General features: G+C 44.5%; 1 protein-coding gene across 1 annotated transcript; it reads right to left on the bottom strand.

The window, feature by feature from the left end:
* Nucleotides 1–6,749: 6,749 nt before the first annotated feature.
* Nucleotides 6,750–12,590, bottom strand: LOC148903106 (potassium voltage-gated channel subfamily A member 3). The gene is made up of 3 exons (XM_088996489.1): nucleotides 9,694–12,590; nucleotides 7,657–7,726; nucleotides 6,750–7,553 (listed from the first exon to the last, which is right to left on the bottom strand). Exon 1 carries the CDS (start codon nucleotides 12,342–12,344, stop codon nucleotides 10,749–10,751), a length of 1,596 nt encoding a protein of 531 aa, XP_088852615.1. The 5' UTR covers nucleotides 12,345–12,590; the 3' UTR covers nucleotides 6,750–7,553; nucleotides 7,657–7,726; nucleotides 9,694–10,748.
* Between the last annotated feature and the right edge of the window lie 202 nt (nucleotides 12,591–12,792).

Genomic DNA, 12,792 nt, shown 5'->3' with positions numbered 1-12,792 from the left:
TCACGACCGCAGGTAGACTAAGATGGTGTCATAATAAAGACGTTGACAAAGCAACTCTTCTCCTCTCATTCCTCCGGACATAACATTGGCGACGAGGATGGGATTCTACACAGATCCCCTCCCCTTGTTTCTCGCGCTTCCCGGTGAGCCACCAGTCCCGTGGTCCCGCTGGTATGACTCTTTTGCGACATATCTGACGGCGATCGGACTAAATGAGGCAAGCGACGCACGGCTAACGGCTATGCTAGTGCACAGCTTGGGAAGTGAGGGGCAGCGCATTTTTCAGATACTCGGACGCGCGCAGAAATACAAAGATTGTGTCGCATCGTTGGACAAACATTTCGCCCCACTGCAGAGCGTGATTGTCCGGGGGATTGCCTTCCGTCAACGACGGCAACGAACAGGCGAGTCGGTACACCACTACTTTGCCGACTTGGCCGCTTGGAGGAGGAAATAATTAGGGATCAACTCGCGGAGCACACGATTGATCCCAAACTACCGGAGAAACTGTTATTGTCCCTTGACGACCTCACACTATCGAAGGCTGTGGAGATGGCGTTCCAATTGGAGAACACAGCACAATTAACGGCTCGGTTCGTGAACCCACCCACACTTTCACACTCTCCCGCGGTGGCACAGATTGTTGCTCCAACCCCTCTACGCCCAGACGCCACCTCCAGTTACGAATGCACCTCTAAATACGACAGTGCCGAGATAAATGTGGCCAGACGTCAAGGGTTCGATGCACGCACGCCTTGTGCCAATTGTGGGTCTGCCTCGCACACCACACGTGCGCCCACTTGCAGAGCCACCGGACAACGATGCCAACGCTGCGGGAAGATGAATCACTTCGCCAGAATGTGCCGCTCTGCTCCCACCTCCACCTACGAGGGTGCCGAGGTAAATGTCGTCAGACAGCAAGGGGCCAACACACGCAGGCCTTGTGCCAACTGTGGGTCTGCCTGGCACCCCACACGCACGCCAACTTGCAAAGCCATTGGACAGAGATGCCAGCACTGCGGAAAGAGGAACCACTTCGTCAGGATGTGCCGCTCTAGAATAACCCACACGGCTAAGCAGGGAAATCGGCAGTCTACCCGGTTTCCCTTGTTACAGAGTGTTTCTGGTTCATTCAGGGAGGGGGGTATATGTAGCATATGTCACACTGCTACAGAATGTTGCGACAGGTCGAAAAGCAGCGGTGACGTCACGACCGCAGGTAGACTAAGATGGTGGCACAATAATGACGTTGACAAAGCAACTCTTCTCCTCTCATTCCTCCGGACATAACAAGAGGTATACTGTAAATGTGCAAAATCGTATCATAAGAAAACTGTATGTAGTGCAAGTGTCAATAAACTATTTAAACTACTTGGCCGAACCCTACAGTAAGATACTAAGTAGCCAGTGGTGATGTTTGGACCACACAATCAATATTTGAAATAAAACTTTTAAAAACAAACATGGTATACTCACCAGAGATGCAGATGTAGCAGACGTCTTTTGCTTGCTGCTGCTGGTCTGTTTAAGATCCCAATGGCCCCCCAAAAATCAATTTCAAGCTTGAATAAAACCAGCTAGCAACAGAGTTGGTCAACTGAGCCTCAAAATGTCCTCTTGAAAAGTGTACATTGAAAATGCTCATTAATCATCCTACATAAACAATTTTCTGTGCATATTTTAAGGTCAACTAACCAAAACTAGAACCAAGACCGCCCTTTTTAATGTAGCTTTTAACTAATATTTACCTGTCTATTTTTCTTTACTTTTGAATGATTAATAATGTTTATGTATATGTATTTGTACTTTCAGGCTTTTATTAGACACTGGGCAAATAACTGAATGGCAACACATCAAGGGTTAAATCTGATTGGATGCAAAAACAAAACAAAACAAAACACTGGAAGCTGTCCAGTGAAGACACATTCAATGAATAAAAACAAAAAACTGTTGAAAATAAATGATCACCAATCCATGCAAGTTCTAAGTGTACTTTAGTTCCATGCTTCTAATTACGTAAAGGGCTACGTAGAAAGCCTTTAAGGACATGAATGAACGCTGCTGAAGATGCTACATGCTCACATGTGGTTTGTTCAAGGAGATCAATGCACTGCTCACAAAACATTAGTCAGATTGAATGTAACTCTGAATTAAGTCTGAAGTGAAGGATCCATTCCCACGGCAAATGTTTGCTCTCTGGGCGGCGGGCCGCAGTTAAGTGCTCACCGTCCTGTCGGTCCAATCAAATAAACAGTTAATGCACTAGCAGAGGTCTGATAGCCGGACTAATCAGGTGTGATTGTTTGTTTGCATTTTAAGCGATGGTGCCTTTTTTAACAATGGGTTATGTAGGTAACAGTGGGACTGATGCAAGGAAAACTGGCTTTGGGGAGAGTTGTTAAGGCCTGTTAAAGTGTACGGGGAAAGAAAGGGTGTCAAACAGAGGGGGTGAGGTGGAGATTTAAAGGTCACTCGAAATGAGTCATGCCGAAGGACAAAGCTGCATCTTTTCTTTCAAGTTATCGCTCTCTTTTGTATCCATCCACCTTGTTTTTCTGCATTTGCTTTGGAATACATCCATATTATATGCTGCATTTGTACAGGCAGGTGTTGTCATGCCTGCATTTGCTTGCATTTGCCCTCACTGTAATGTGAATACGGGTACAGTGAGACCTCATCTTACGAACACCTTATCTTACGAACTTTTCGTCTTACGAACGTCAAATTTATGAAAATTAAACCTTGAAATACGCACTACTTTTCGCGATACACACCCACCACGGCTGGCGGAGTGCTCTTCGGATCTGGCGGAGTGATCTTCGGCGGAAGCACACGACCGAACAGCGCTCCAGCCGGCACTACTTTCCACGCCCCCTCTCTCACACGCCCATCGCCTCCGAGGAGCTTTTTGCAGATAATTTTACTATTATGGGACCAAAAAAAAAACACACCACAGGCTCGTGTTCAGCCGGAGAAGACACAAAAAATGAAATCAACGTTGAGGAGAAGGAGATAATTGAGAAACACGAACGAGGTGTGCGTTTGTGGCGTCACATGTGCACACCGTGGCTGTCATGTGAATCTCAGCCTGACACATCTATCACGCTGTGTGTCACCTCCCTAAGAGTAATATTCTCCATTTCCACCATTGCAACCATCCTTCGCCTAAAAGGTTTACAGTGTAAAGCTTCAGCGACTCGTTGAAACGAAATGAAATTGAAGTGTCGCGAGTGGCGGCGCCGCCCCAGCTGTCAACTCGCACGTGACAATTTCGGCGTCATTAGTTGCGTGAAAGCATCGACTAAATAACGCCTTTGTGTAAAGTTTACACAACACTGTAAAGCTTTTAGGCGAAGGATGGTGGCAATGGTGGAAATGAAGAATGTTACTCTCAGGGAAGTGACACACAGCGCAGGAGATGTGTCAGGCTGAGATTCACATGACAGCCGCGTGTGCACATGTGACGCCACAAACGCACACCTCGGTCCTGTTTCTCACATTGACTAAATAATTGCTTTGTGTAAAGTTTAGGCGTTATTTAATCGATGCTTTCACGTGACTAATGACACGTTTTATTCCGCATCCATGGAATCATCGGACTCGCCCCTTTTGATGTAATAAAATCTCTGCCAGCACCTACGGGACTCGAAGTGGATGCAGATGACATTGAGGAGCTTGTTGCTTAGCATAATACGGTCATCAACACAGAGGATTTGATTTGTGAAGGCTTTTATTGAACAGTTCCATCCAGAAAAGGATATGAGAATCAATGATGAATGATAATGTGATGCCTCAGTTTCATAAGACCTTACAAGTCAGAAAGCAACAGGTGTCAATTAATAGCCATCAACGACCATCACAAATGTAAATAAAGTGACTTTTTTTAGTGCAGTGTATTTCTTTCATTACAATACAATAGCACATTTATTATACATAGAATAAAGTATGTTGTGTGTAGTTTTAAGGCTTATTTAGTTGAATAGTATATTTTATGGAAACCTGGGGATGGATTATTCCAATTTTAATGGTTTCCGATGGGATTTTTTTTTGTGATACACACTTTTTGTCTTACACACTGTCTGGCAACCAATTAAGTTCGTAAGCTGAGGTCTCACTGTACTTGTGAGTCTCTTCTTTTGCAAAGCACATGTCTGTAGCAGGTGTCCCGCCACGACTACTGCGCCTGTGGCTGAATACTACGCCGGCTCAGCCAATCGAGGTTCTCATTTATGCAGAGGCACTAGCAACAGCATCATCATTCCAGGGAACAATAAATCTCTCCACTGACACCTGTATATCATCTCAATCTGGTCACGTTTTGTCAAACATGAGGCCCAGTTTGATTGTTTGATATCACAGCGAGCACACGAGAGGTAATTCAAATAAAATGCATGCAATACCTTGCATGCATAAAATGTTGCATGCTTGACCTTGATTGCTGCTCCAGTGTCGTTTCTCAAGAAGGCACTAATTACAATGCAGTCTTTTGAAACTACCATATTTTCCAGTGTTTAAGTCACACCCAAAAGCCTTGATTTTCTTCAAAAGATGACCCTGCGCCTTATACGAAGGTACGCCGCATATGTGAAGTAATATTGAGGCACAACAGATCTCGCAAATACTGTCAGCAGCCACCGACTCGATTTCCCCCTGTAGAAGAAGTCGAGCGTAACCCCAGCCTCTACTCTAGCGCCTTATGATGTTGTCTGCCTTATATTTGTAAAACAATTATATACTTAAATATTATATTTGGAAAACTTTTTTCATTCATTGAAGGCACACCTTTATATATGGAAGAAGTTTGAAAATACACCATTCATACTCCGGTGTGCCTTATACATCGGAAAATATGGTATTCATATCACATTGTGATATTTAGTCTTATTCGTGTTCATTTCTTCCACTCAGTAACAGCGTTTGGCAAATAGAAAATGACAAAACATAAGGAAAAAAAACTTTTCCCGCTATTTCCAGCCAAACACATAATGACAATGCCGTGCCGCCTTGAAATATGAATGCTGGTTGTCCCTTTGAGATGCCCAAAAGTCAAACCTTTGGTGTCTGAAATCATCTTTCCGCATTGAGGTAAATGGCAGTGTTACTTGCCCCAAAAAGAAAATAGCAAAAATGTTGGAATTTGTTTTCTTGTCTCCAAAAAACAACAACAAAACAGCGACAACAAAAAACGAAACACTATATAACATGTTGTATAGCACAGGTGTTAAAGTGTAGGCTCAGGGGGCAAATCTGGCCCGCGACATTTTATTCGGCCCGCAAAAGCAAATCAAGCATGTCAAGTGCCATGATGCTAAAGTCGAAACCAAAATTTCAAATTGTTGTATGTAAAGCACAATAACAGTCATTATCCTTGACTTCAATTTGTAAAAAGTTTTGATAGGCGCTTATAAATGAAATGTATTATTATTATTATTATTAAAACTATCATCATTCATTATTTTATGTGTTCTGTAAGTAATATGTGGAGGAGTTGAAACATTAGAATGGTTGCCCCAAATTCATAATGGCCCACCACATGAAACCGTAACTACAATGTGGCCCACGGCAAAAAAATGAGTTTGACACTCCAGCCTTAGAGTATTTTACAGATATACGATAGTTCCAAGGGTGGGCATTCTGTCAATACTAGTGAGTGTTCCGTCAGTCCCTCATTGCCAGACACATGTTCTTCTTATGAAACTTAAAATATGAAAAAATATGGCAGGAATAACAGAAAATAACAGAAACCCACCACGCTTAATTGTATTATGTCTTTGAAGCGTGGTTGACTGGTTGAGCTTGAAAAAAGACAGATATTTTCTGCCCTCTCTTGATATTTGTAGCAAAGTCGAATGAAAACGATTTGTGTACTTGATGCTATGAGCTATCCAGTACCATGTTAACCATGACTTCATAATTTTGCCATCTGTTTTTCTGCGGATACTCCTCTCATTAATATGATTCTGGTATTGCGTTTAACTCATGTCCAACTCGAGTCTGTGCCTGCTTGTGGGATCACTCACTGTTTTTCAGCCCGGAAGTGAATACACATACGCACACATAGCCCACTGTGTTCCTGTGAGAAAGTGTAAACAGATCACAATGGTTTGAGCATTTCAATGACTTCACCTTCTGTGCATCTCGGCGGTCTTGTTGCTATGGTGATTGCTTGCTGTACTCCTTTGGCGAACTGTCCACAATAACATTGCACATATATTTCGAGTGAGTGTCATTGCATATGGCTCTCATGAATATGTTGCTGCAGAATAAAATCATTGTGACACCTGCAACAATTCGGGAGAATCACACACAAGAAGACTGTAATTTAATATTGGGGGGGAAGGAAAAAAATGATGTTTCCATGTAGTGCAGCAAAGCGGTTTACAGTTGTCACACTTAGGAAAAGCAAACAGCATGATATGTTGCCACAGTTGTTTACAAGCATGAGGGCAAGCTACATAAATACTGAGGGATTTCCCATCAGAGCAGACACAACGCTTGCATTGTGTCACTACTTTAAGCCTAGTTGGACGACAAGACTCACATCATACAATTTCATAATAAAGAGAAAAAAATGAAAATGTGTATACTGCTCCGACCTCAATTAAATTTGGGACATTTTAAATGGATTAAGATTACCTTAATGTTGATAAATGCACAATGACTTTGACGGTCTCCCCGCTTAGCAGTAAATGAACATCTAATTTGTGCTTAGATGACGCGCTTTCAAATAAAGACAATGCAAGTCATGATCTTGTTAAATGGGTCATGTTTAAAGACAGCACAGAGTAACATCGAACGAATACCGACAAACGTAGCCTTCCCCTGCTAACATTCTGCAGCAGACACTCAGCGAAAGACTCGAGGTCTGGGGTGGGTGTACTTTTGTTTAAGTGGAGAGCAGGGTAATAGCAGCAACAATCACATGTAACAGATGTATTTTACATGTTCGCAATATAGAGCACACTGAGTTAACAAAGGCATGTGGTTAACAGTCTTTGATTTATATCACAGTTTCCTTTCATTTGATGTTTGGCCTCTTTTTTTTAGTGGCTTTCAATACGAAAAACACAAGTTATCAATTGCACTCATGGTAAGTCAGAAAAAACATGAATATAGCATCCATAAAGAGATCTGACTAGATTTAATGAGTTGGGTGCTTTGTTTTAAAACAGCTGTCTGTCATCTTTACATTTTTGAAAGCATCGAGCAAAATTGAGAATTGTCGAGATTGTAATATTTGCGAGTAATAGTTGATGCTGTGATACTTCCAAATAAAAAAAAGAGCAGCCATAAAACAACAGCTCCACAGTTGTAAATGAAGCAGGCTTGATAAACTGTACTGTACACATATAGTATTTAGTTGTTTTTTATAATTCTGGTAATTTTCCTGATTTTTGGTCTTAAAGATGATATCAACTGGCAGGGTAGAGCTGCTATAGGCACCAAGGATGAGGACACCGGCAAGAAGGCAGTGGAAGAAATACTCCTCCAGGGCTAATTCTTTGTCAATCAAGTTTACCCCATTTGGTCCACAGTAATACCATCTTACAATCCTGTAGAGATTTTACAAAAATAACATGATTATTCTTAAAAGGGACAGAAATATGGCATTCAGTCATTTTCAATATTATTTCAAGGTAGCTTTTGAAATAGTACCTGCATGAGAGTCAGTTCAGGAGAGCGCTGCAAGTCTTCCAGGCGGCCTGGGCAGTTTCCACCTGAGAAACTGACATGGAAGGTGAAATTGTTAATGACAGTGGAACTCATGACCCATCGTCCTTTAGCATGAACAATCCCTAAAATGTATCAGAGAAGAAAAACCTTTGCGCTATGATGCAAGTTAACATTGTATACGGTTATACAAATGCTCGACAGTGAGTCTCACTCCCCAGCCGTCCAAAAGTAGTCATGTTTTTCATTATTGTGCTTGATGATTTGACAAAAACAACATTTAAAAAAGGCAATAGAGAAGTCCTCTCCTTTATCTCTTCGTTAACCCATCCAGTCGATTCCCATTTTCCCAGCCTGACCAATCAGATAGGGGGTAAAGCATGTACAATCTCCCTGGAGCGGGGCTGTTATGTGACTTGAGAACTTAGAATGCCATTTTGCTGATGAGATTTTCTCAAGAAAATTTGAAACCGAGGTTGCAAAAGTAGAATCATGACGTGGGTCACTTTGTGGGACTCTTTGCGTCACTCTCTCATTTGACTGAGTATTGGGAGAGTGACCTGGAGAGAAGTAAAGTCAGAGCCACAAATACACTATTACAAGGCTCATCTTTTACAGGCTCTTAAAACCACCACAACAAAGTTAAAAGGAGATTAACAAGATGTTCTGCAGATTTCCAGCTTTTTTGTAATGTAATGTGCCTCTCACTTTTCAAGGAAAGAAGTAACGGAACATATAAAAGACAATTCATCAAATTTTCACTTATTAATACCTTAATTGCATTTTCTTTTCAGTCTGTCAATTTGGCTCTATTGCATTCAGGTCACACGACTGGCCATTGCAAAAAACGTTGATGCCCTCAAAAACTCAAATTAACTCATTCACTGCCATTCACAAATTTACTAGAGAATTGAAAATACGTCATATTTTCAATTTCAGAGCGCCATTCCCGCATTTGTTTAGGTTTTGTTTTTTTTTTGGTGCCGATAAAGAGCTGGCCTTGGCCTCATGCAATGTGTTTTCCCTTCCACAAGAGGGCAGCATTTCCCCTTTTCCGTGTTCGAGCTTTGTTCCAGCTTCAGCTGTTGTTAAATTAAAGTGCTATATAAAACAATATGTATTGTATTGTATTGTATTGTATTGTATTGTATTGTATTGTATTTTGACAGCCGCCCTCATTTCAAGCTCATATAACTCCAGACCCATATCATTTAGGAATTATTTCTTTTCATCTGATGAAAAAAAAGAGTCTTAGGTTTCTTACGCTGCATTGAATGTTTATGTAGTCCTAAAACTCAATGTACTGTGGATCCTGGAAAATCGAGTGACAATGACAAAAAACCTTGGCACTGTAGTGGACAAATTTTTGCACGTCTGGCAGTGAATGAGTTAAGGACGGATGTCTGCCGATAAACCATATCTTGACTTATTTTAAAACCACTCTGGTGGTGTTACGAGGCAACAAGCCAAGAATGGTGTCAATGTTCCAATATTTCTGCACCTGACAAGGAATAAAGAAGAACGAGCTGGCCTAGGACCTGATCACATTTGACAATACAGTAAATAATGGTGGTAATTATTTTGTATTGGTCAAGGAAAGTATGTTGTTTTCACGGAGGTAATCCTAAACGCCCCCTTCTGCAGGGTAGAGAGTGCTCCCTTTTCAGCTAAACGCGTCAAGTGTTTGTTTCTCTTGGTAAATGCAAACAGGTCACAAAGGGACACGAGCCACCTGTTCTGCTGGCAGGCGGTGTTGCCCACCAGGGGACAGAAGCGAGAGAGGAAAGTAGGCATATTTTTCATACACAAAGTCAACTGAAGGTGAAAACATGAAATTCTCAAAGTTGTTTACACCAACAAGCGACGCGAGTGTTTGACACACCCTCGTGTGGATCAGTCCAAACAAAGAGGATTTCTACATTGGCAGGTCCATAAAGCGGCGATAAATCTGCAGACACTTTTAGTAGTCAAAGGGAAATAGATGCCATTAGGACAAGGGGTGGAAACGTGCTTCAGATTTACCAGTGCCATCGGTGGGTGAAGAGCATCCCCTGCTGACCTTTAGAAGTATTACAATCAGGATTACCAGCCAGTCCATTCAAAATCCTTCAAGTGTGTCTGTCTCTCCATCCATTTCTTTAGTTTCAGACTCGTTCGTTCAAGATGGCGAGATTTGGATCATCATAAGTTGAATATCGATGAGCTTTTTGACATTTCACTCCCAGCAAGGTTGTGTTTACACACAAACACACTTGACGTCACCAACAACGGTCCTTGAAGACACGCTTATTCACATGCTCATCTTCAATGTCGCTTCCAAGCCATCTGAGCGGTTTCTGTGGAAACAGGGGCGCCATGGCAACACTGGTTGTGGTTGCCCAGGAAACAGCCGTCACCATGGAGATTGCATCACAGCAGGTTATATTTGAGGCATCCAAAGAGAAGCACGCGTGTGCTCGGGGACGAGCTGCCGTGCCTTGGTTTTGCTCCCCTCCTAACACGTGTGTTGTGTGGGTGATGAGTCACAGCACGGTGGTCCACAGACCCCACATGACACCACAAAAACGCTTCTATTCTACACGGGGTTGATTTGTTAACACTTGGGAGTAGCACTTTGGACTAGACTTGAACACACACGGTAAAGGCATAGCACAGTCTAATTAATATCCTATCGGTTAACTAGTTTTTCTTAGCCATGTGTGCTTAAAAGAAACATTGAACACATCGAAACGATCCTGAATATTGCACATTGGCTACAGCCGACGAATCACAATGGTGGTTAATACAACGTGAAGGTCATTGGAGTATACATTTGTAGTCTTTCACAGTTATAAAGCTTTCCTTAACAGCTACAACAGGTTCCCTCTCTATTGCGGGCTTTTAAGGAGTGCCTTGTCTCCATATGAGATGTTTTTTCTCTGTTTGGAAGAGATTCTAAAAGTAGAAGCGATACTGTATGTTCTCCCCCCACCCCCTATTTTTTTTGTTTCCCCATCCCTCATCCAGCACCGATTCCATGCGCAATGACTTCGGAGCCATCGCGCGTCCACTTGCGACGCCCGTGACACCAGATTCAACTACACATCGGTGAAGATCTTCTTATTGATGTTGATGCAGTTCCGCGAGTTGTTCTGAGTGCTTGTGGGAAAGTTTGGCTGCTGCTTCAAAGCGCTGTTCATGCCATGCTCCTCGATCACCATGTACTCGCTCTTGCTGAGGGACGACGACGAATGCGTCTTCCTCAGCTCCTCAGGTTCTGCCAGAGGCTGACAACTGCCCACGTGCAGGTACTGGGCCTGCTCCTCGCCGTCGGTCTCCCTGTGGTAGAAGTAGTTGAAATTGGAAACGATGACGGGCACGGGCAAGGCGATGGTCAGCACGCCGGCGATGGCGCACAGAGAGCCCACAATCTTGCCGCCGATGGTGACGGGATGCATGTCCCCGTAGCCAACGGTGGTCATGGTGACCACGGCCCACCAGAAGGCGTCCGGGATGCTGTTGAAGCTCGATTCCGGGTCGTCGGCTTCGGCGAAGTAGACGGCGCTGGAGAAGAGAATGACGCCGATGAAGAGGAAGAAGATGAGCAGGCCCAGTTCCCGCATGCTGGCCTTGAGGGTCTGACCCAAAATCTGCAAACCTTTGGAATGCCGCGAGAGTTTGAAGATGCGGAAGACGCGCACCAGGCGGATGACGCGCAAGATGGCCAACGACATGGCCTGTTGGCCATTCCCTTGCCTCTCGGCCAGCTCCGTTCCCAGTGTGATGAAGTAAGGGATGATGGCCACAATGTCAATGATATTCATGATGTTCTTGGAGAAGGTGGCTTTGCTGGGACACGCAAAGAAGCGCACCAGGAGCTCGAAGGAGAACCAAATGATACACAAGGTCTCCACCACAAAGAAGGGGTCTGAGAAGGGGCTGATGAAATAGGGGAGGGTGCCGTTAATCATGGGCGCCACGGGGATTGCGTCGCGGTTCTCGTCCCTGAATTCGGGCAGCGTCTCCAAACAGAAGATGACAATGGAGATGAGGATGACCAGGACGGAGACTATGGCGATGCCCCGCGCCGGCCCTGAACTTTCTGGGTACTCAAAAAGCAGCCACACTTGTCTTTGGAACTCATTCTCCGGCAAGGGCCGCTCCTCCTCCTTAATAAAGCCCTCATCCTCCCGGAACTTCTCCATTGCCTCCTCGCCCAGCTCATAGAATCGAATCTCCTCCGAGAAGATATCAATTGGGACGTTGACGGGTCTCCTAATGCGCCCACCTGACTGGTAGTAATAGAGAATGGCATCAAAACTGGGTCGGTTCCGATCGAAGAAGTACTCGTTCCTGAGGGGATCAAAGTACCTCATCCTCTTCTTTGGGTCCCCCAGCAGGGTATCCGGAAATTGCGAGAGGGTCTTGAGCTGTGTCTCGAAGCGCAATCCGGATATGTTAATGACCACCCTCTCGCAGCACTCGTGGTCGGGCTCGTATCGATCCAAGGAGAGGTGGCCGGGGAGAGCCGCGGACTCTTCCAACATGTTGTCGCATGCCGCGACGGTCATGACGTCGGCCTCCGTCTCGGTGTATCCGTGATTCACCAAGTTGTCGCCCCGTGTTTTGCTCACGCTCGGCCGTGGTGTTTGCAGGAGGCTCAGGTGGTCGTCCATGCGCGGCTCACGACGCATCCAGGGACGGCCGCCTCCGCGGACACCGCCGCCGCTCCACCTTGATGTCTGGCGTGTTCCTCATCCTCCAGCGCTCTCGCTGCCCTCCACGGTTACTCTTCCCGCCCACCACCGGAGACGTGGGGGTTATAAACTAGCCTTTCACCCGCCCACAGCTCCCAGCGCCCGGGTTCGTGTGCCCCCTATTCGACCAATAGAATCGCGCAAGGACGCGCGGTGAGAGCAACAGTCGGCCGTCATTCATTTTTTGGGAGGGGGCGGGGGAGGGGGCGTGTCCGCCTCCTTGTTGCGCACACGCACGCACATGTCCATGGTCTTGTTAAAACAAGATCGTTGCTCTCAGACAAATTATGGGTGTGCCCATAAAACGCAGTCCGTCGCAATTATTAGTCCATCATTCAACATGTAATTGAACAACAAACGGCAAAGTGAAAAGGTGTAAAATACG

Source organism: Hippocampus bargibanti, linkage group LG01, assembly GCF_051943395.1.
Source record: "Hippocampus bargibanti isolate YZ-2025 linkage group LG01, ASM5194339v1, whole genome shotgun sequence".
Classification (NCBI taxonomy): domain Eukaryota; kingdom Metazoa; phylum Chordata; class Actinopteri; order Syngnathiformes; family Syngnathidae; genus Hippocampus; species Hippocampus bargibanti.
The sequence above is the reverse complement of the archived record's forward strand: the minus strand, read 5'-3'. Positions and strand labels throughout refer to the sequence as shown.